The 24,684-nt window shown below is 46.6% G+C and overlaps 2 protein-coding genes across 2 annotated transcripts in view; one reads left to right on the forward strand and one right to left on the reverse strand.

Annotated features, from left to right (window-relative positions):
* Positions 1-793: 793 nt before the first annotated feature.
* Positions 794-8,463, reverse strand: cfap99 (cilia and flagella associated protein 99; the record flags this gene model as incomplete). The annotated part of the gene is made up of 15 exons (XM_080550692.1): positions 794-904; positions 1,478-1,670; positions 1,852-2,057; positions 2,881-3,032; positions 3,594-3,735; positions 4,226-4,430; positions 5,018-5,106; positions 5,286-5,372; positions 5,811-5,879; positions 6,191-6,271; positions 6,396-6,573; positions 6,690-6,802; positions 7,480-7,574; positions 8,040-8,184; positions 8,350-8,463. The coding sequence occupies 15 exons, from the start codon at positions 8,461-8,463 to the stop codon at positions 794-796; spliced, it is 1,980 nt and encodes a 659-aa protein (XP_080406818.1).
* A 1,700-nt stretch (positions 8,464-10,163) lies between these two features.
* Positions 10,164-24,684, forward strand: part of zfyve28 (zinc finger, FYVE domain containing 28) — a 38,244-nt gene continuing 23,723 nt past the window's right edge. Inside the window, exon 1 of the mRNA XM_080522324.1 lies at positions 10,164-10,252. Within this exon, the coding sequence (XP_080378450.1) occupies positions 10,217-10,252 (36 nt within the window). The 5' untranslated portion in view covers positions 10,164-10,216. The remainder of the gene's footprint in view (positions 10,253-24,684) is intronic.

The following is a 24,684-nucleotide window of genomic DNA, read 5'->3' on the forward strand; positions in this document are numbered from 1 at the left end:
GAAGAGACACTTACCACACTCATATTGTTCCCCAAGCATTGTCACATATGACTGACACAAAGACAAGATTTAACCTTCAAATGTAGTGCCAAACAGACTGGCTGAACTTCCAGGGCAAATTGAATGTTTCCCCCACAACTGTATTTCTCGTGATTTAGCTAGCAAGCTGACAGCACAAGGACTACTTAGTTATCTTATAGCTAAACTTGGCCAAATAAATTTAACTACCTTTTAATCCCAGTCAAGGTTGAATAGAAGTTTGCTAGAATAAAACCACCAATAGTCACATCAAGACAATAATATAAACACACAAGCTACTAGTGTCTAGCAAACCTTTTACCTTTTTACAGGTACGTTCATTCAAGTTGATATTTAGCTAAAGTCGCTTGGTCACACTGACTGAGCTGACTTCTTCTGCCACTGTTTGCCAGCCCAGATGGTAACGCTCCAGATGATGAAAGGATGCCAGTTCATTACTTTATAAATAAAGTATAAAATACAAGTATACAGAAAAAAAACTGTCAAAGCTCACTCTTTTTGACTCACTTTATTTCACAGCTCTTATTTCACATGTCTTATCTTAAATATTGTAGTATTCAGAGAGAGTTCAACTACCTTTTTGCATCCCCCCCCCCATCAATTATATGTCAACTCTATGCTGCTTGCCAATTCATTACTATACCATAAGCATCAACTAAATAAAATAAATATAATACGTTCCTTCCTTGTTTAATTATAGGGCTTCCAGGACATGATGTGAGCATGGAGTCTGGTCCTGAGGTAGAGAAGATCTCTATGCCTTCAGTGTGGTTCTCCTCCGGGGGAGAGAGTCAGGTGCTTCCTGCTGGACCTGACGCTCCAAGCTCCGCTCCAGGTCTGCCCAATGCTGCTCCTCCAGGGTTTTCTGGCCACACACACACACACACACACACACACACACACACACACACACACACAGACACAAGCACGCACACAGACACGCGCACACACACATGCACGCACACGCACACACACACGCACACACACATGCACACGCACATGAGACACACACACACACACACACACACACAGATAGGGTAGGAGAAAAGTGATGGAGACAGAATGGGAGAAAAAAAAGAGTGCTGTGAGCTTAACCAATATATGGGAAATATAGGGAGAAAGCTACTGCATATATCTACATTTCTTCTCATAAATGGTAAATGGACTGAGTTATATAGATATATACAGTATATATACTTATATAGTGCCTTATTCCAAAGCGCTTTACAAGGCCTCTCATTCACCCATTCACACACACATTCACACACCAATGACGGCAAGCTACCATGCAAGGCGCCGGCCCACTCATTGGGAGCAATTTGGGGTCAGTGTCTTGCCCAAGGCCCCAGGCCAGCCGGGGTTCGAACCACCGATGACCTTGCGATCATTAGACACGGGCTCTACCTCCTGAGACACAGCCACCCCATCTCATGCTCACCTTCCTGGAGTTCCAGGTGTGGAGGGCGTGTGTGGCAGCCTCCTGGCTGGCCTGGGCCCTGGTTCTCTCACCCTGCTGCAGCCTCCTGCGCTCCTGCTGCCTCTCTCCCAGGGTCCTCTGCAGCGCCACCACCCTCTGGTCCTGGGCCAACGCCTGCTGCAGCTGCTGCTGCCTGGTCCTCTTCTCCTCCTGCCTGACTCAGACCATGACACCACCATGACACCTCAGACCATGACACCATGACACCTCAGACCATGACACCATGACACCTCCTGCCTGACTCAGACCAAGTGAGTGTGTGTGTGTGTGTGTGTGTGTGTGTGTGTCTGTGTGTGTGTGTGTGTGTGTGTGTGTGTGTGCGTGCACGCCCTGACCTGTGTACGGCCTGCAGTCCCAGCTCTGTCCTGTGGATGGCGATAGAGTCCAGCTGCTCCAGCAGCAGCTGCTGCCTGCTCTGCTTGTCCTCCACGATGCGCCCCCGCCTGTCCTGCTGCTGCCTGGCCCCCGCCTCCCTCAGAAGGGCCAGGCGCTCACGCAGCTCCGCCAGGGACATCTCCCCCAGCAGGTCATGACCCGCCGTCTGAGGGGGAGGGAGGGGGTGAGACAGGTACCGATAGAGAGGTGAGACAGGTACCGATAGAGACAGGTACTGATAGAGAGGTGAGACAGGTACCGATAGAGACAGGTACCGATAGAGAGGTGAGACAGGTACTGATAGAGAGGTGAGACAGGTACCGATAGAGAGGTGAGACAGGTACTGATAGAGAGGTGAGACAGGTACTGATAGAGAGGTGAGACAGGTACTGATAGAGAGGTGAGACAGGTACTGATAGAGAGGTGAGACAGGTAGTGATAGAGAGGTGAGACAGGTAGTGATAGAGAGGTGAGACAGGTAGTGATAGAGAGGTGAGACAGGTACCCATAGAGAGGTGAGACAGGTACCCATAGAGAGGTGAGACAGGTACCCATAGAGATGTGATATGTGTGACAGCAGCTGGTGAAAGCAGGAACAAGTCGGCAATCGACCAAATGTTTTTTCAGGAATCTCATTCTGAAAAATGTAAATAAATGTAAACTTTTCAGAATAAAAGTATAAACATTTTGATTGGTTGCGACCTGCTTTCACCAGCTGTTGTGACATATAAACATTTAGATTAGATTCGACCTGTCAGGGTCAGCCATAGTTAGTGCCCCCTGGAGCAATTAGGGGTTAAGTGCCTTGCTCAAGGGCACAACAGCAGTGGTAGGTAGGTAGGCACCTTAGATATGATGCCAGCAACTCTCCAGTCACCAGCTCACATCCGACTCCTGAGGCAGGGATTGAACCAGTGGCCTACCGAACCTCTAGGCCACCTGCCTCTCTATCCTCCAGACCCGTCATCCCTGCTATCATCCCTGCTCACCTCTGTGTCGTCCACAAACTTGTGCCTGATGAGGGGGACGGACTCGATGGCCCGGATCTGCCGGATGATGTCGAACCTCCTGCTGAGCTCAGCCTGGGCCTCATCCAGCGCCACGCGCAGGAGCTCCCTACTCTGCTCCGAGACCTCCTTTACTGGAACACAGATTAGATTAGGTTAGGTCAAGTTAGGTTAGGTTAGGTTAGGTTAGGTTAGATTAGATTAGGTTAGATTAGATTAGGTTAGATTAGGTTGGGTTAGGTTAGGTTAGGTTAGGTTAGGTTAGGTTAGGTTAGGTTAGGTTAGGTTTGGTTAGGTTAGGTTAGGTTAGGTTAGATTAGGTTAGGTTAGGTTAGGTTAGGTTAGATTAGGTTAGATGAGGTTAGGTTAGGTTAGATTAGGTTAGATTAGATTGGGTTAGATTAGGTTAGATTAGATTAGAATATAATCGATTAGATTAGATTAGGTTAGGTTAGGTTAGATTAGATTTGTACAAGTACTGAGACAATGAAATGTAGTTTGGCGTCTAACCAGAATGTAATCTGGAGGAATGCGGGCAAATGCATAGACAAAATAACGCATATATGAGGACCCCAAATGCCTGCCGAGCAGACGGGATGAAGATAAAGATTAGAGAACATGGGGAAGGACATGACAGATGATGGGATGATGGGGAAGGACATCATTAAGGCAGGATGACATGATGCTCCAGTTACCTATGCGTTGCTTGAACTCCTGCAGTTTCATTTTAGCTGCTTTTGAGTTCTTGTGTCCGTCTGCTACTTGTTGCACCAGGTCCCTCATCTCCTTCTCCTCTCTCAGTCTCTTGTTGGCGTACTTCTGCATCAGCTTGGCCGTCTGGAGGCAACATCACACCACTGGACTCAGTCAAAGAGGCTCACAAAGACAGGACCCATTTAATGTCCATAACAGACTATTTTCTTACTTTCAATGAGAATTTCAGGTGAGTATGGTCATGTTACTACTGCTGATAAAGGTGTAGCCAAATGTTGAGGTGATGAATGAATGAAGAATGAATTTATTTGACACGTTTTTTTAAAATGGGGTATACAGTTATCAGCTCCGAAGGATTCTAAAAAGCATACACGTATAAAAGAGAAGAAAAACCCGTCAAGGATAAAATCAGCCAGAGGATTATTTCCACTGTGGTCCTTTGATGTTAAAAGATGTAGAAAGGTAGATATAAAGGAGAGAGGACAAGCAGAGACATTGGCAGGACAATCAGCAGGACAGGTTTGGACAGGCAGTAGTTTACAATAATACAAATGGTATCATCCATTATACAATTAGTGATCCTATAAGTTGATGTGATGTGATGTCACCGCACCTCTTCCTTCTTGAGCGTGGCGGTCTTCTGATTGCGCTCCATGATGCGCGTGTGTGCCAGCGCCGCCTCCTCGTAGCTGATGCGTCCCTGCAGGCGGCGCTGCTCCACCGCGGCCAGCTGCTCCTGCAGGTCGCGACCCCGCATCTCCGCCTGCCACCGCAGGAACGACGACGGCTCCCCCGCACCCTCCACCAGACGCTCCAGCCTGGTAACACACACACACACACACACACACACACACACACACACGAACGCAGGCACGCACATAGACACATACATAAACACAGACACACACACACACACACATATATAGACACATACACACACGCATATGCACGTACGCACAAGCACACACACACACACACACACACACACACACACACACAGAGATGCACACATACATATAGACACATACACACGTGCACACACACGAGCACACACACACACACACACACACACAGACACACAGACACACAGACACACAGACACATATACACACACACACACACACACACACACAAAACAAACACATTCACAGTTGTTTTCTGGAAGCCCCACTGAAGCCACTGACTTGTACACAGACAGTCCTGTCTTATTGTCAGAATTTGTCACTCATGTCCTGTACTATTGTCACTTTTTATCTTGAATTAAGCCTATTGCCTTATTGTCTTGTACGGCAATGTCAGGAACCGAAGCCTAAGAATGTTCCTCTCTTACACTTGTGTAATGTGACGTAACAATAAAAAACATGAAACTTGAAACAGGAAGTTGTCGAGGCGTTCTGCTCCGTACCTGCGAAGCTCCTCCTCCACCTGGCGGTTGTAGAGAGCGCCCTCACGCAGGATGGCCGTGGTGTTCAGCCTGATGGCCAGGCTGTTAGGCTGGGGGAAGGACACACTTACTCACACATGGAGACATCCAAACATAGACAGACAGATACAGACAGAAATACCCTTCTGCCACATAAAGATTGTAAATCAATACATACATAGAGGAAATTTGAAACTGTAGTAAAGTTAGTGGACTGTGGGTCTGTATTATGTTATTGTGTGAGCACTACCTTCTGTGTGGCGGGTGTTCCAGAGGAGTAAGCAGAATCAAACTTGAGCTGGGCTTCATGGTTCTGCACAATCTGTGATATCACACCCTGCAAAACAGACAGCAGATGATTTGATTTGATTTGTATTTATTTAACCATTTATTTTAAATTTCTTTTTCGAGGGAGACATGGCCAAGATAGCACACCAGTACAGGTACAACAGAGATAACAGATAAGTATCATAAAAAACATCTTAGGAGTAGCAATTGCACATTTCTGTAACACAATTTCCAATTAGCACTTTGAACTCTCTCAGGGAGACGAGGTTATTAAGCTTTAGTGAGTTCTGGAGGTTATTCCATGACCAGGGCGCAAAATAAGAGAACATGATACAGCACAGGATGGACTGGGAGGTATACCAGTTACACCAAAAAAACTTGACTCTTTGATGACAATGATACTATTTACCTGTTTCACAAAAATAATAGTAACAAATAAGAATAAATTAATCTCTTAGTGAATATACTGTAGAGAACATTCATCTACCTTGGTGCGTTGAGACTTCTGAGGGTTCGCACATTTGAATTGTTGACTGTTGGCCTCATAGAGCACGTGCTGAGGGTGAAAAACACAACACAGATGACATGTACAGAACAAGGGCGATGGATATCAATACAATATGTACAGTACCAGTGTGCAAAAACAGAAGTGGGTTCATCCTGTTGGGGCGTGGAGGGGGCTGGGTGCAGGGGGAGAGGATGGGGGGGGGGGGGGGCTAGAGGGCAAGGCTACCGCCGGGATCTTGAGTTCAGCAGCTTGACAGCTGCAGGGAAGAAGCTGTTCACAAGCCTGCTGGCTTACAGTTGTGTTGTGACCACGGGAGAGGATGTACCCTGAGTCAGGATGAGAACCAGGACATAACTCACCTCTGCTCTCTCACGGTTCCTCTGTTTGACCTCCTCCAACTCCTGCATCTCTTTCGGGGCTCTATAGGTGCTGGTTGGCACCTAGGAAACATGTAAGCCTTCAGACATCAAGTACTGCCACTTACAATAAGGACGGCTATAACAACACAATTCTTAAAAGTGAAGAAACTTAAAAGAAACATAAATTGAGGGAATTGATACAGACCGGTTGGTGTTTCTCCTGCTGGGGGATAGGCTCAGGAGCAGGGAGGGGGCGGGCTTTGGGCTTGGTAAGACAGAACTCCTGAGGCTCTGTGTTTTTCTTCATGCCTTTTTTTATCTGACTCCCTTGAGCCACCCTGGAGGCAAGCTGATCTATAAGGACTTCAATCTCAGGGTGCCATCTAGGGGTCAAAGAAGGTATGCTTTCTTAATTTATAGGACAGCAAGGCAGCTGACTCTATGCCTAAGGTGATAACCTAATGCCTAAATTCAAGGTACTTCCTTGACACCGCAGTACCTTAGCAGTGGGGCGATCCAGTTCCTCTCTACGTATGCAGCGTCGTAGATCTGACTCCATTCACCCTGGATCCACGTGCTAAGGTTTGTCACGTTGAAGAAGAAACTGAGAAACTGCCAAAACCATAGACAATGTTATCATTCATACTTAGATTAGATTAGATTAGATTAGATTTGATTCAACTTTATTGTCATTGCAGAGTACACGTACCAGACAACGAAATGCAGAAGCATTGCATTATGGTAGCATTAGCAATGTGGTAGCACTGCTTACCACAAACAGTTGTATTACACAAATTAGGCCAAGCTAACTTGACAACTCTATAGTGCAATAATCACCACAGACATGCCAGCTCTGTATTTACGCTGATAAATGACTGTGTGCAATCTGTCACAGATACCCCAACCAATCAATCCAATACTTTTGTATGTGTTCTTGATGACATAAAAAAAGACACAGACAGTGGCCTGGGGTGATCCAGTGATCTAGCACCGCGGCCTACAGAGCACTTTGAGCTGCAACGTTTGCAGGAAAAGCGCTATACAAATAAAAAGTTATTATTATTATTATTATTATTATTATTATTACAGTGCACACATATGCCCATGTCGGCATGGGTTAGAATCCGGCCCGTGCCCTGCTGACATGCCCTCTCTCCCTTCTTCTCCTTACTTTCCTGTCTGTCTTCAATATATCTGTCCAATAAAATATGAGTGTGACTGCCCCACTCAGAAAAAAATACTTTAAAAAAAGAGGCATAGACAGATGTTTTACATCGACAGTTTCTCACTTTGTGCATTTTCTTGATGTCCTGAGATTTGACGATCTTGCTGAAGCACTGTAGTCCAATATCATCAAGCAGGAACGTGGCCAGATAACAGATAACTGCAAAAAACGAAAATGTGGCAATATAAGGAGACACACGGTCAGAAGGTTTTGTAACTCAGTCTGAAAGCAATTGACTTTTCTTCAAATAATTCAATTGGTAAATGGACTGACTTATATAGTGCCTTATTCCAAAGTGCTTTACAACGGCCTCTCATTCACCCATTCACACACCAATGGCTGAAAGCTACCATGCAAGGCCCCGGCCCGCTCATTGGGAGCCTTTTGGGGTTCAGTGTCTTGCCCAAGGACACTTCGACATGTGGCCAGCCGGGGCTCGAATCACCAATCTGCCAACCTTGCGAACATTAGACGGCGGCTCTACCTCCTGCGCCCCAGCCGCCCCAATCAAATAGGTTCCATGTATATCAGAAGCCATAATCAACAACAATCAAATCTACAAATCTAGGCTACATTCTACAAAAGTTAGAGAAGACTAACAACAGTAAACGGTGATGAACTTACTAGCAAACTGGTTGCGATCAGCCTTCAATATGCATTTTCCATTCTGAGCATAAAACACATTGATGACAATGTCCAGTAACTTTTTGTGCTCAATACATCCAGAAATGGTGTCAAGTATGAACTTCTTATCCGGGGCATCCAGGTTCTGAAATAAAGACAACAAAATTGTCATATTAAATATCTGATACAGGTATAATGTCATACCACATATTGTTTCTGTCCCTAAACAGCTTTTTTAACCTTCTTCATCTTGAAAGTAGCAAAACTATGCTATGCTACAGTGCAATGACTAGATGTGTTAGCTAGCTACCTCCATAGCTTTAGCAGCATAATCTGTGAAGGTATCCACACATTGGTTGTCTGCATTGAACCTGTCAAGCAGCAGGGTGGCCTCCCGGATAAGAGCTCCGTAGCTGTTTGCCATTTTCAGGGTCTACCTGAGGAAAAGGGACAGAATGTGGGAAATGGGAAAGGGTACATGGAGACACAGACACACAGACAGATAGACAGGCAGACAGGCAGGCAGGTAAGCAGGCAGACAGGCAGACAGACAGACAGGCAGGCAGGTAAGCAGGCAGGCAGACAGGCAGACAGACAGGCAGGCAGGTAAGCAGGCAGGCAGACAGGCAGACAGACAGGCAGGTAAGCAGGCAGGCAGACAGGCAGACAGACAGACAGGCAGGTAAGCAGGCAGGCAGACAGGCAGACAGACAGGCAGGCAGGTAAGCAGGCAGGCAGACAGGCAGACAGACAGACAGGCAGGTAAGCAGGCAGGCAGGCAGACAGACAGGTATACCAGAGCTAGGCAGATAGCTGGATAGTACAGATTCGTGCAAATGATGCATGCAGCTACCATATTTCTATGGATCTTACCATGGATGGGTATATAATACAGTCGCTAATCTTGTCAGCAGTCTTGAGTTAACACTTTTTGCTTGCAGGAAAGCCTTACTTTCACCGAGAAATTGCTTTAAATGCCCTTTACTAAATTATCATCCCAAGCTAGGTCTATCATTAGCTTGAAGTTTGCCGTTGCCAGGCAACAACCAGGTGTAAACATAGGTCGACATTCTCATTGGTTCATCTAGCTAAGCTAATCAGGCTAACTGCTCATTTCCAATTTGTGACACCAGCTAAGATGATTTTAATGGAATAAATATTGAATTATGTCATAAAAACATCGGGTCCAGACTTTGTTCGGAAAACAACAACCTGGGAGATCATGAGATCCCAAAACTCTCCTTTCGTTGGGAATTATTAACATGACGTAGGTACAGTGACGCGCAAGGCAAGCCTTTCCTAGGGGCTGCGTTCGTAAACTCGCTCTAGAACTCTGATCAGCACTCATGGAATGCCTCTCGTCCAATCAAATTACTTGACCCGTTTATGACGTGGAACCCAGTGTGCGCCCCGGCGCTCTCAGAGCAAATTTACGAACGCACCCCTGGAAAAGTGGGTGGCGATGTTGTCAACGTGACTTGTCAACCAGCAGAGGGAGAGAACAGCGCCAGGGTTGCCAGATGGGAGGGGTTACCGCCGAATGGGCTACTTTTGCACACACTGGGCCGGGAAAATAACAGGCTGGATAAATAGCATTTAGGAGGTATCAAAATGTCAGTGTCTTAAAGTAAAAAAAATGTGTTAAGTTACAACATACGCCCTAGTAGCTACATACAATGTGCATTTTTTTTTTCATTTTACAAACATCATTGGCAACAGACATACAGTTTAGAGGCAGGAGATGATGGGCACCTGCCCAATAGTAATTAGCGGTTTTCTAACAATAGGTTTTGTGCTGGTGGTTTTTGGTGGATTTAGCGGTTTTTAAGACTGTGGTTAGGCTGGAAATTGTCAATCCCATCTGGCAACCCTGGCCATCGGCGCCTGTGCCTCCCCCGTCGGACCTGAACAGTGACAGTGAGACACAGGCAGCCGCGGTTGTCTTGTCTGGAGACAAGAAAATACAACGTATTTTTTTGGGGAAATTAGCCGAACACTTGAAATCCGTACCTTATCATTTGGGAAACCTCTGATATCGGATTTAACATCTCCCACCACCAGCCACGTAGCTAGCTAGGGTTAGCTCTGCTAGTCTCAGGTAGAGAGAGAGGGGGAGAGGGGGAGAGAGAGAGAGAGAGAGGGTCGGTGACAAAGGAGGGGAAGGTGGCGAGGGGACCATGAATCGGTTTCGAAAGTGGCTTTACAAGCCCAAGGTAAGTTATCTTAGATATCACTCTTCCATCACTGTGTCTCTGTGTCTATGTGACATTATAATGTCTTGTTTAAAACAGCTACAGCGAGCTGTGTGTTTTATTAAACAGCTAACAAGCTATAGCCGTGATTTGCTGCAATGTACTGTATCATCAAGGCAAGGCAAGTTTATTTGTACAGCACATTTCATACAACAGGGGCAATTCAAAGTGCTTTACACACATTAGTAAACAATACAGCAAGAGGAGCATAGTAAGAAAATAAAAATGACATTGAATAAAAGCAAATATAAGAAGTAAATAGATCAAACATTCAATAAGACAACAGTTAATGGCTAAAAGACAGTTATAGAAGTGTTTGTGTTTAATCATAACTGCTGTAAAACATAATTTATTTATTTTTTGCTTAGATTTAAATATTTTTTTGGGTGTGTGTTGCACTGTCAGTAAAGTTCTTCACCTATCATACAAGATGCAACCTGAAAATTGGAGCTGCTGTGCATTTAGAAAGGAGATTTATTCCCATATGGCATCACATTTGTCATCACCCCCCGCATTGCTCAACATGTAGAAATAAATAATGTAATATATTGCCACCTCGAACTGTATTCTGTCTGTAGCTGGCACAAGGCAGGTTGTCTAGGTTGAACTGTATTCTGTCTGTAGCTAGGACAGGACAGGTTGTCTAGGTTGAACTGTATTCTGTCTGTAGCACAAGACAGGTTGTCTAGGTTGTATTCTGTCTGTAGCTGGCACAAGGCAGGTTGTCTAGGTTGTATTCTGTCTGTAGCTGGCACAAGGCATGTTGTCTAGGTTGTATTCTGTCTGTAGCTGGCACAAGGCAGGTTGTCTAGGTTGTATTCTGTCTGTAGCTGGCACAAGGCAGGTTGTCTAGGTTGTATTCTGTATTCTTCTGTCTGTAGCTGGCACAAGGCAGGTTGTCTAGGTTGTATTCTGTCTGTAGCTGGCACAAGGCAGGTTGTCTAGGTTGTATTCTGTATCCTGTCTGTAGCTGGCACAAGGCAGGTTGTCTAGGTTGTATTCTGTCTGTAGCTAGGTACCTAACCTGCCTTAGGTTGTCTAGGTTGCCCGAGAGAGCTGATAACAATGTGTTGGAGACATCACTACTGTTGCTAAGATTGGTTTTTACAACAGTCATGATACAGTGGCCAGAACCAGGTGGTGGATTATATAACACATCTAACACACAGGGTGTTATACCCGACGACAAGAATAGAGAGAGAGAGAGAGAGAGAGAGAGAGAGAGAGAGAGAGAGAGAGAGAGAGAGAGAGAGAGAGAGAGAGAGAGAGAGAGAGAGAGAGAGAGAGAGAGAGAGAGAGAGAGAGAGAGAGAGAGAGAGAGAGAGAGAGAGAGAGAGAGAGAGAGAGAGAGAGAGAGAGAGAGAGAGAGAGAGAGAGAGAGAGAGAGAGAGAGAGAGAGAGCATCCAGTCCTAGTTGTCATCCCTCTACACCTGTCTGTGTCTGTTGATGCAGGACCTGTACACTTCCTATTCTGAAATTCAAGAATAAAACATTGCAGGTGATTAACTAACAGACAGGTTTTCTGAACAGTTAATTTTCCTGAGAAGTACAAAACAACACTGGGGAGAGAATAAGGAAATATACCCCCCAGAATAGATGTCCTACCCAGAATATCTTAGGATCAATAAACGATTGGTCTTTGGGACAGGCCAACAATGTTAGAATAGACTACCATTGTATTCTGAAGCGCCCAGGCTATGGCTGCGTGTATTGTTAAGTCAAAACCAAAACAGATTTACTTCTGCATTTCCTAGTATATCTCTATTATTCCTTATCTATCTCTAAATCGAACCCAAAAAACCCCCAACAAAAACACGGCTTGTCAAGTAGTTCCATATGCAAACAAAACGCACATTGTAAAACCCCTTGTGTCGCAACACAGAGAGTCCCGATTGTTTACATGCCTCCTTGGTCTCTTCACCTTTGAACTCTGTGTGCTGTTACAGCAGTTGTATTGTCCCAAACAACAGCCATACAGCAGCGTGACGTGGTCAAGTTCATGGGTGACTGTTTAACTGTTTAGGTTTGGCTGGGAAAACAACGAACAGTGTTGCATCTAAAATGGACTTGGTGTTGTTGTTTGTTTTTAAACGTGTTTCAAAGGAAAGCTTGCTGAAGAGGGAGGGAGAGAGAGAGGGAGGGAGGGAGAGAAAAAAGTGTTGACATGTATCAAGAGAATGACATATAAACAAGACAAGAGAAACAGCCCCCCATGGGTGACGGCTAGTTCACGTAGGCCTAGCACAAGCAGTCACCATCACTAGACGCTTATGGAGCCTGACTGCTGTCTTCCTGACTGCTGTCTTCCCTGGCTACAGGACAAGGTGTAGAGTCTGAGCAGCTAAAAACTCCCCGAATAGAAACGATGACGTTTGTCACATCATTATGTGTTCGTTGTCATGATGATATGCAGGCTAGCGCATGTGTTCATTAGTTCAGCTTAGTCTCCTCTTAGTAGCATGTTCTCACCTAGCCTACCAAATCCCATGTGGGTAGTTAGTGGTCCTCTGTGGCTCAGTGGGTAGAGCATGGACGCAAACAACGCTAAGGTTGTGGGTTCGATTCCCTTAGGGACCATATACACTGAAGAATTGCTCATTGCAATGTAAGTCCCTTTGGATAAAAGTGTCAGCTAAATGGCGTATAGGGCCTATAGTTAGTAAATCCAGTGTCTGTGGCCAGTACAACATTGAAGTGGGGGCGGCTGTGGCGCAGGAGGTAGAGCCGGCATCTAATGATTGCCAGATCGGCGGTTCGAGCCCCGGCTAGCCACATGTCGAAGTGTCTTTGGGCAAGACACTGAACCCCAAATCGCTCCCAGTGAGTGGGCCGGCGCCTTGCATGGTAGCTTGCCGCTATTGGTGTGTGAATGGGTGAATGAGAGGCCATTTGGCCATTAGCGCTTTGGAATAAGGCACTATATAGCCTAAGTCAGTCCATTTAACATTTGAAGGTAAACATGTTCAGTATCCTGTAAGCCCAGCATCACAACTCCTCACTTCTCTTATCTGGTAATCCTCTGCATTGTCATTCCTCTTCTGTGCCGTGGGGGAAACAGAATCGTGTTATTGTGTTAAAAGCGTCTTTACTGGTCAGTCTCTTAACAGCGTTTTCGGGGCTCTGAAATATATTGTTTGACACCGCATTGCGTTGTCATTTTTTTTGCATCAACAGTAAGTGGTTTATTATTGAACTATGCTCTCTCTCTCCTAGAGATAGAAAAGTGTTGAATCAGCATGTTCCCCTTGAATGGAGCAAGGCTATTGATATTTCCAGAGGAGCTGCACTGTACTTCCTAGATAAGTCACACTGGGGGGGGGATGTTTTTTCTCTCTCTCCCTCCCTCCCTCCCTCCCTCCCCTGCAACACAATCCCTCTCTCCCAGTGCACTGGAGAACAGTGTGCGACACCCCCTTGTGAGGGAGCATAATGTACCTGTCTGGTCTGTCTGATTCTCTGGTATCAAGTGAGTAAGTAGGCCTAAGTAAAGCTTTATTTATATAGCACCTTTCATACAAGAAATGCAGCTCAAAGTGCTTTACAACAGGGAAAGTGAATATTAAAACATATACAAGCATAAAATGAATATGAAAACAGGGGAAAACAGTAAAAAAGAAACGGTAAAGATAAAATACAATTAAAAAAAGTAAGCAAACTACCTAGAAACGCGATGGTTGTTGTGCCTGTTAGGCCCCTCGACCTTTGGACTGTTTAAGAAGGGCTATAGGCCAATAGGATGTCTGTTTAAGAAGGGCTATAAGGCCAATGGGAAGGCTGTTTAAGAAGGGGCTATAGGCCAATGGGGAAGCTTGCTTGGATGGTTGACCCACATTCACAATACTGTAAGTTGAGAGGGCCTCAACATCCCATCCTCTCCTCTGTAAACGGGTCTAGCTGGTTTTGTGTATATAGTCAGTTTCACCCCCCCCCCCCCCTTTCTCTCTCTCCCTCGCATTCTCCTCTTCTCTCTCTCTCTCTCCCTCTTCTACTGTTTCTCTCTCTCTGTCTCTCTCTCTCACATTCTCCTCTTCTCTCTCTCTCTCTCTCTGGCTCTCTCTCTCTCTCTGTCTCTCTCTCTCTCTGTCTCTCTCTCGCTCCCATTCTCCTCTCCTCTCTCTCTCTCTCTCTCTCTCTCTCTGTCTCTCTCTCGCTCCCATTCTCCTCTTCTCTTTTTCTCTCTCCCTCTCTCTTTCTTCTACTCTCTCTCTCTCGCTCTCTCTCTCCCCCCCCCCCCCCTCTCTCTCTCTCTCTCTCTCTGTAAACGACTGTTTAAGAGGCCTAGGCCCATGCTATTAACCAAGTTTCTGTTTTCCACTGTACATGTTCATTTGCTGTGTGTGTGTGTGTGTGTGTGTGGGGGGGGGTGTATAGAGAGAGGATTCTGATGGAGAGAGGATTCAAGAGCGAAGTGAGAAGACAACTATGGGGGGGGGGGGTAGTGCCCATAAAGACTCTTAGCTTGACGACACACAGCAGCAGACCCAGACACAGACCAGACCAGGCTTGGGTTTCACAGTCAGCCAAAATGGCCTCTCCATCACCTCCGCTCTCAATCGTCAGAGAGAGAGAGAGCAAGGGAGAGAGAGGTAGAGAGATAGAGAGAGAGAGAGAGAGAGAGACAGAGAGACAGAGAGACAGAGAGAGAGATGTCAGGAGGCTAAACCTGTACATTCCCCCCCCCCCCCTTTTTGTCTCCTCTCTCCACCCGGTGTGTTATGTTATCAGGCATTCAGGGGACTGACCTTCACAGCCACATGTCTCCTCATCTGTCAGTGTGACAGTGCCCACAACCTGCCCCCCCCACCCCGCCCGGCCGCATGGCTCCATCTGGCCCCCCCCTGCCGCCGCCGCCTGCACAGATGGGAAAAAGAACCCACCCCCCCCCCCACTGGACGATAACATTAGTACCTGCTATTAGAACAGCATCCATCCTTCCTCCCTCATCTACCTATCCCTCCATCTGTCATCTGACAGACAGCTAATAGGCTGTGGTTGGATAATGTGTTTTTCAGTGGCGAATGCGGGGGGGGGGGGGGGGGGCGTTGGATGAAACGACAAACGTCACAACGATTACGTAACGCGTACGTGATCCACCTTGGTTTAGTCTGGCCCTTGTGTGTCATTGATTTATTTGTCCAACACGATCCTGCTATCTAACCATCTCTCCATCTCTCACCCATTATCCATCCATCTCTCTCTGCCACCAACTCTCTGCTACTGCTGTTACTTTCCTTCCTCTGGGCAGTCTGCAACATGGCCAATGCTAGCTGGTTCCTTTGTTTACTTCCACAACATGTGTAACGTAGACACGTAGCCTATACCGCGTCATCTTCTGACGAAATTACCTTTTACATTAGCTTAGCTTATTCGTAAATGGAAACGCTCCGCATTTCATGATTCGCATTTCAAAATTCGCTTAACTTTTATGGAAACACAACTACAGATCTGCCCCTGTTCTTTTTATTAGTCATCAGGTAGGAATGCTGTTTTACCTTCCTCAGGTGTTACAAAAGACTTCACACGTGTGAGTGAGTCATTTGAAAGAGTTGCCACAGTCACTGTAAGACTGTTTTGGTGTTTGTGTCAATTCCCTTATATTCCCATATTGTATGCACTGTAGGCCGCGGTGCTAGACCACTGGATCACCCCAGGCCACGTCAATACCCTTATTACACAGCGTCTGTTTTGGTGACACACCAACCAAGCGGTTTTCTGTTTATACATGTGAATAGCCCTTATCATTAGGATTCCAATGACTCATACCCAACACCTACACTCACTGGCCACATTATTAGGAACACCTGGACACTTTCTCATCCATTCATTTACATTTACATTGTTAGCATTTATTCCAAAGCGACTTACAACCTATACATTTGACTAAGCAAGTGAATCACACAATCGGGGTTCAGGTGGTGTAATGGTGTGGGGAATGTTTTCTTGGTAACACTTTGGGCCTGGTTCAGTGTTTTTGCTGACCACCTCACAAAGCCAAAGTCGTCTCAAACTGGTTTCATGAACCTGACAATGAGTTCAGTGTTCTTCAGTGGCCTTCCCAGTCACCAGATCTGAATCCAATAGAACACCTTTGGGATGTGGTAGAACGGGAGATTCACAGCTTGAAAGTGCACCTGAAACACCTGCAGGAATTGTCTGATGCAATCATGTCATCATGGATCAAAATCGCAATTTCAAAGGAATGTTTCCAACATCTTTGAGGCTGTTTTGAGAGCAAAGGGAAGCCCTACCCAGTATTAGTATAGTGTTCCTAATAAAGGTAGGCCCTACCCAGTATTGGTATAGTGTTCCTAATAAAGGGAGGCCCTACCCGGTATTAGTATAGTGTTCCTAATAAATGAGGTCCTACTCAGTATTAGTATAGTGTTCCCAATAAAGGGAGGCCCTACCAGTATTAGTATAGTGTTCCTAATAAAGTGTTAGGTGAGTTTCGTATCCTTTTTAGCATCCATTCACCATTCCACCATCCTGTCAGGAATTATTGCTGTAACATACACAAAAGTGAAAGTACCTGAGGTAATTAGCGTCTAGCCTGTCCAGAGAGCGTTCTGCACAGCTGGCATAGAGAGAGAGAGAGAGAGAGAGAGAGACACACACAGAGAGAGAGAGAGAGCCGCAAACTGCTGAGCGTGGGCCAACGCGGCTGCATATTTAGCCTGGTTTCTGGGTTCTCTTTATGGGTGTCTCTCCATTCTGCTTACCCCCACAAGCCGCGCCGCGGTAATTGATTTGGTGTCAGCTGCCTGGATCTGGATTTAGAGAGAGGGAGACAGAGACAGAGAGAGAGAGAGAACTGACCCCCCCTTGGTGCAGAACTAGACAGGCCGGGTTTTTCAATTCATTGCAGGATTGGGGTGGAAAAAACTGTCTGGGTCTAGCAGCTCTGTTGTCCGAAGAAGTTGTGGGTGGTGGAAAGATGATTGAAGGCATGAATAGCTGTGGTGGGAAGAAAAAATGTGTTAGATTTAAAGCTACCAGCTAGGGAGAGATATATGACAGGTTAGGGTTAGGGTTACCCTAACAGGTCATGGAGGTTTGTGGATCTCTGGGCATTATGACATCATGACACGTTGATAATAACCGGCGGTCTTAGGAGAGGGGATCATGTTCTTTGATTGCACATAATAGGTGCAGTCTCTCACACTCAAGACGCCCTTTGCCTGAGGTGTATGAGTCTCTATCTCTGCACCACCAAGCTGTATCAGATACACCACACACCCCCACCCTCCCCTCTCCGTCCCTGGCCACCGTCTCTCTCTCTCCAGTGGGGGAGAAAGGGTGGGAGGGAGGCGGGGAGGGGAGGAGGAGGATCCGAAGGCCTATATTTTTGGGGGATTAGTCCTTGGCTTGAGTTACAGTTGGCAGTAGATGAAATAAAAAAAGGATGCTTCTCTCTTTGCAGCCTTCACGCCGCCGGGTATTCTGGGTAGTCTTCCTTTTGTTCACTCTCCTTCCTGACTGTGTTCTGTTCACAGTTTCCCCACCATGGGAAGTTCTGTGAGAAGTAGGTTCTGTGAGGAGGCCAGACCGGGCTTGGGCTTGGGCCTAGGCGGTACTGGGCCTACCGGGGCGGTACTGCAAACAGAAAGCCCAAGGGTGGGTGAGGGGCTTTATATCTTTGCACTTGATCTAATTTCAGGACCCTCCTTTCATGACTTTTCCTAGATATGTGCGTTCTACCACCTTACCAGTATCCTTACATTTTCATCAGGATAAGCTAGTATAAAGCTATTTTGCAGTTTTTCTGTGTAGGAGGCAGGCTAATTTACAAGGCGGCCAACTAGTGGTCTTTGTGTGTAAATAGCAGCTTTCCATTGTAAATACTATGGTCATTTTACCCACGAGGCGGCTCTTATAGTAGGTAAAAGGCACGGCTGTTCTAGTGTTAAATGGGCAGGGAAGATCGAGTTTGAAGTAAAGTGGTTTTCCAGCTAACCATAAATACTTGCTGTTAGGACGATCTTTTTTTTGTCGTTTTTGTTTTATAGTTTTTTTCTCAAATGAGTTAACATCTTTACCTCAACCTTCCCTCCCTCCCTGATCCTGCCAATAGGTGATGATAACCCTTTTAAACGCCTTAGTGTAGGCACCAAAGATGTTAGGAGGACTATTATTTCTTTAAGGAACTCATGTTGTGCGACTCAGCTGTTGCCTGAATGTTAAACGTAGAAGTAGCTAGGGATCGGCTGTGGCGCAGGAGGTAGAGCTGGTGTCTAATGATCGCAAGGTCGGTAGATCGGCGGTTTGAGCCCCGGCAGGCCACATGTCGAAGTGTCCTTGGGAAAGACACTGAACCCCAAATTGCTCCCAAATGAGCGGGCCGGCCGGCGCCTTGCATGGTAGCTTGCCACCATTAGGTGTGTGAATGTGTGTGTGAATGGGTGAATGAGAGGCCGTTGTAAAGCGCTTTGGAATAAGGCCCTATATAAGTCAGTCCATTTAGCTAGCAGCTCAGAATAGTAGCTTTACCCTCTTCACAAGCGCATTGAGACGTCAGCCGGACTATTTTACGCTCTGTAAATTTGCCCGCAGTTGAGCGTGGCATGGCATGGCATGTGGGCTTTGTGTATAAAAATATCTTCCCTGCAGATGGTCGGCCACCATGGCACAGAGAGGGCCAGAGTCTGCTCCATGGAAACTGGACAGTGTGTGTGTGTGTGTGTGTGTGTGTGTGTGTGTGTGTGTGTGTGTGTGTGTGTGTGTGAGTGTGTGAGTGTGTGAGTGTGTGTCAGCGTCTGTGTATGTGTGTGTGTGTGTATGTGTGTGTGTGAGAGTGTGTGTGTGAGAGTGTGTGTGTGAGAGTGTGTGTGTGTGTGTGTGTGTGTGTGTGTGTGTGTGTGTGTGTGTTACAGTCCCAGAGTCCCTCCACACCTGTTACCTGCGGTCTCGGTCGAGGCTTTTAAAAAACAACTAAAGACTGTCTTGTATAGACAGGCTTTTGGATAGCCTCTGGGTCTCTGGGCCGGGCCGGGCCGATGGTATGTCCTCCCTGTGTTGACCCACTCTGCAGGCTGGCTGGGAGGTGTGTGAGTCACGGTCTGCAGCAGCAGAGAGGGTTGTGGGTTATGGAGTTCACGGAGGTCGGACCACAGCCAGAGTGTAGGGAGCTGACTCATTAGATAAACTACATCTCTAGTTCTTCTGTCTCCAAAATCCATTTGAGTAGCCCACTCATATTTTTCATTTTATTGGACAGATACAGTGAAGACAGACAGGAAAGTAAGGAGAAGAAGAGAGAGAGGGCATGTCAGCAGGGCATGGGCCGGATTCTAACCCATGCCGACATGGGCATATGTGTGCCACTGGACCAGGCCATGGTGCTAGACCACTGGACCACCCCAGGCCACAAGTAGCCTGTATTATTTGTGATGATGGTAAATGAACTGACTTATATCAACTGACGTATATCGACTGACTTATATAAGTCAGTCGATATAAGTCAGTTGATATAAGTCAGTCCATTATAAGTCAGTCTATATAAATATAGACTGACTTATATAGCGCCTTATTCCAAATCGCTTTACAACGGCCACTCATTCACCCATTCACACACACATTCACACACCTAATGGCGGCAAGCTACCATGCAAGGCGCCGGCCCACTCACTGGGAGCAATTTGGGGTTCAGTGTCTTGCCCAAGGACACCTCGACATGTGGCCAGGTGGGGCTCGAACCGCCGATCTGCCGCCCTTGCGATCATTAAACGCCGGCTCTACCTCCTGCACCACAGCTGCCCCTGGTGCTGGTGTTGTGATGATGGTGGTGGTGGTGCTGCTGGTGTTGTTGTTGTTCTGTCTGTAATCCCCCCCCCCCCCTCCATCTGTAGCCACCGCAGCAGTAAGCCAGGCAGCGCAGGGTTGTGTAACAGGATTATTTGTTACATAATAACATCCTGGTGGTCATGAGTCCTCCAGGGGTGGGGTCTCCCCCCCCGCTCCCCCCCTGTGCTGCTCCCCCCCCCCCCTCTGTGCTCCCCCCCCTCTGTGCCTCCACAAGCTCCAGGACCATCCAGGGGACTCGGGGGGCCTGCTCACAGCAGCCCAAAGCCTCTTAACCCCCCCCCCATACCCCCTGCTGTGCTGCCCCCCCCTGTCCTACCCCCTCCTGTGCCAGTCACAAGCCCAGCTCCATCACACAGATCAAAAAACAGATTATGGCAGTCCTTACACACACACACACACACACACACACACGCACGCACGCACGGACACACACACACGCACACACACACACACATATACACACACATACACACACATACACACAGATTATGACGTGTCAGTCAGTCTATATGAGAAGACAATTTTGAATCCACTGAGTCAATGATTGGCCCTGGGATGTGTGCTTTGCCTGGAGATGAGAGAGAGGGGCTGTTTGGGTTTGATGGCCTGGTGTTTACCAGCCACTGGGGAACTGCTAACTTCCCATTACAATGGTGGGAGGGTGATTTTATGCGAGATAGGCTACTGTACACAGCACACAATGGCAATTATTAGTTGTTCTACTTTTACCTGAAGGCTAGCTAGCACGCTTGGGCAAGACACTGAACCCCAAATTGCTCCCAATGAGCGGGCCGGCGCCTTGCATGGTAGCTTGCCGCCATTGGTGTGTGAATGTGTGTGTGTGAATGAGAGGCCGTTGTAAAGCGCTTTGGAATAAGGCGCTATTATAAGTCAGTCCATTTACCATTTATTATTATCTAGGGAAGTCTAGTTCAGGAGGATCGGAGAAAAAAAACACTTCACAGACAACTTGAGGACAACACACCTGGCGGCCATGGAAACAGACCAGCCGTGGCCTTGCATGGTAGCTTGCCTACTTCGGTGTGTGAATGTGTTTGTGTGGGTGAATGAGAGGCCGTTAAAGCGCTTTTTTAGAATAAGGCGCTATATAAGTGCAGTCAGTCCATTTACCATTCACCAGACCGATTCTAAAAGCATAACAAGAGACGGATATTTCATTTAATTCGAAAAACAGCGTACAGAATTTTGTAAGAAAAAGCTGAATATTGTGTAGTCATCCAACCCTGGAGGCGAACGAACGGTGCTCATAATTTGATGCTGTGTAGCAACAACACTAGCGAGAAGATTTCACAGTGCAGAGTCAGACAGAACTGAAGAAAGAACGAAAAAAACCCGGCATGGCATACATAACTGGAATCCCCTAGAAGACGTCACGGAGGAGATCAATGACGATGGTTCTTCAAAGTCTGAACATGAACCAACTGACGCAAGCCCCGAGAACAAGGACCCTCCATAATCATCTCATCTGAGCGGTGTGTGAGGTGTGAGGGAACCTCCGCAAGTTAAGACTGGAGCTTAAGTTCTCTGATCCCGGCGTTTAGGGTCGGCTCTCTCTGCTGGGGTGTGTGATCTGTGTTTCTGCTGCTGCGTTCAGAATAACCAATGAGCTGATGAATGGATAGCAGAAACAGCTCATTTTCTGGTAACTCAGAGAGACAGAGTGGGCTGTTGCAGATGGTGACAGTCAGGGTTTCACCCACAGCGCTTCCTCCTGCTGTGTCGTGTGTGTGTGTGTGTGTGTGTGTGTGTGTGTGTTTGTGAGTGTGTGTGGTATGACTGGCAGGCGGCCAGGAAGTCAGCACAGCGAGCCTGGAATATCAGAATCAGAATAAAGTTTATTGTTACATCCCGTTATACCAGTAGGGGGGGGCGGCTGTGGCTCAGCCGGTAGAGCCGGCGTCGTCTAATGATCGCGAGGGCAGCAGCTCGGCAGTTCTTCTTCTTCTTCTTCTTCTTCTTCTTCCAGAGAACTAGACTTCTAGACTCTAGACACTCTTCTTCAGTGGTGTCTCTGTGGTCTCTAGACAGTCTTCGTGACACACAAGTACCTTAATCAGACGCTGCCCTTCATTAATCGGGTAACAACACTCGAGAATTTTTTTTTTTTTTTAAAGTGTCACGTTGGACAGGAAGGTTGTCGAGAAGGTTGTTAGCTGAAGTTACCCAGCTGTACTACGTACAACTGTAAGCCGAGGAGTCCTTAATGACATGAAATGACTGGTTTCTCACCACAGGGAATGAATAGGTTTGACTCGTCTCAAAGCGAGGGATGAAGGGAGGATGAAGGGAGGTTCAAGGACACCTGACAAGCCTAGCAATTACATACCAGAGTCCAGCTGCCGCAGGGGACTGACCAATCACAAGTCTGCTGAGTCATTTCTGCTCAGGCAACATGGTGGACAGACGGTCATCCTCCAGCGGGAGAGCATGAATTGCAGGTTTTAACACTAGAACAGCCGTGCTTGTTTACAATGCTAAGCTGCTATTTACACACGACGACCACTAGTTGGCCGCTTGTAAATTAGCCTTCCTACACAGAAAAACTACAAAATAGCTTTATACTAGCTTATCCTGCTGTGATTCTGAAAATGTAAGGATACTGGGTGGCAGAACACATCTAGGACAGGTCATGAAAGGAGGGTCCTGAAATTTGATTGAGTGCAAAGATATAACATTGTTTACAGGGTCAAATGACCCCACCCATGGCTGTTCTAGTGTTAAAGTCCAATCCTCACCCTCATCCTCTCCTTTTCAACGGTTGACTGAGTGGTTTTATGTAAGGCCTAGTCTGTTGATGACTATCTATTATTGAAAAGTAATTCTTCCTTCTACTAGCATTGTGTCTGACAATTGGGTCCCTGGTGCTAGCATAGATTTGTTTTTCTTATGATGACTGATGTATAGATGATTCACTTACTTTAGACAAATGTACAAGTCGCTTTGGATAAAGGCGTCTGCTAAATTTCTGAAATGTAAATGTACGTTTATTGAAGTGGGCCAGACTCACTGCTTGTGAGGAGAGTATGGTATGCAGACTGGTCCTCTTCTCTTTTCACATTTTTTTTTTTTTACATTTAGCCACCAGACCTTTATCCAAGGCGACTTACAACAAAGTACATTTGTCTAAGTAAGTGAATCATCTCTCCATCAGTCATCCTCAGAAAATCTATGATAGATTGCCTGGGATCATTGGCAGTCGTAATGCTAGAAGAAGGAAGAATTTAAAAATATATATTATTTAAAAATGTGTACAGTAGAGAAACTGTACAGGGGGAGTAGAGGTGGATGAAGATGTCTGTACAGGGGGGTAGTGGGGATGAAGTGGTCTGTACAGGGGGGTAGAGGGGATGGAGAGGTCTGTACAGGGGGGTAGAGGGGATGATGAGGTCTGTACACAGGGGTAGAGGGGATCAAGAGGTCTGTACAGGGGATGGAGAGGTCTGTACAAGGGGGTAGAGGGGATGAAGAGGTCTGTACAGGGGGGTAGAGGGGATGAAGAGGTCTGTACAGGGGGGTAGTGGTGGATGGAGAGGTCTGTACAAGGGGGTAGAGGGGATGAAGAGGTCTTAGGAGGGACATCCCACATCTCTACTTCTCTCCAGTCCTCTCATTGGCTACACGGGGTGGCTCAGTCTGCATCAAAAACGTCCCAATTCATTTCACCGTTGACAGTTTGCCCTTTTTCCTTTTTTTTACATCTCATTTGACTCCAGTCAAATCTAATCTAGTCGTCACTCATAACAAGGTTTCGTGAATGTGTCACCGTGACTAATAGGCTGCTATCTCACCCTATTTGTATTGCTAACACACATTTAGCGTAGGAAGAAAGCTTTATTCTCTCTCATTATGACTCAAATGACCTCATTTTCCCGGGCACTCTGCCACTGCCCTAATTGTTCTACCGTTCAACTGGACTAGCCTACATTTCTCTCGCTCGGCTGCGAGTTATGGTGTGTTGGTGTGACACCTTCTCGAGGAGGAGTGACAGACAGAGACGGTTTCCGTGCAGGTGTCAGAATTGACGGGGACACCTCATGCTCAGGTCAAATCACCATGGTGATTTAGGAGAGCGTGGGGGTGGGGAATAGGGGTTATGAGGGTTTAGGAGGCGTTCGTGTAGGTTACATTCTCACCTGGGAGTTAAGAATTTAAAGTATCTTTTTCTGAGTGGGGCGGACCCCCCTTTTTATTTTTATTGATAGAGACAGAGACAGTAGAGATTTTGACAGGAAGGATGGGTGAGAGAGAGAGAAGGGATGACATGCAGGATATATCCGTGGCCGGAATCGAACCGGGAACCCTGCAGTTACATGGTCGACGCTCAACCCGTTACGCCACCTAAGCGCCCCACCTGAGGCAAGAATGTAGTAGTACGTCTGCGTCGTTGCATTTCTGTCAAGCGACCGACCGTCCATCCAACCAAATCCCCTTTTATAGAGGCAACTTATGAATTGTTATTTTGGAGACAAGAAAGATTAGGTGCCAGAAGAACCAGATAATATAGAAAGACGATACTTTTCTAATCGTCATAAGCCCCCATAAAGCTAACCAACAACATGTTCCAGTTCCA

This window comes from Nansenia antarctica, assembly GCF_963989245.1.
Source record: "Nansenia antarctica genome assembly, chromosome: 1".
NCBI classification, from domain to species: domain Eukaryota; kingdom Metazoa; phylum Chordata; class Actinopteri; order Argentiniformes; family Microstomatidae; genus Nansenia; species Nansenia antarctica.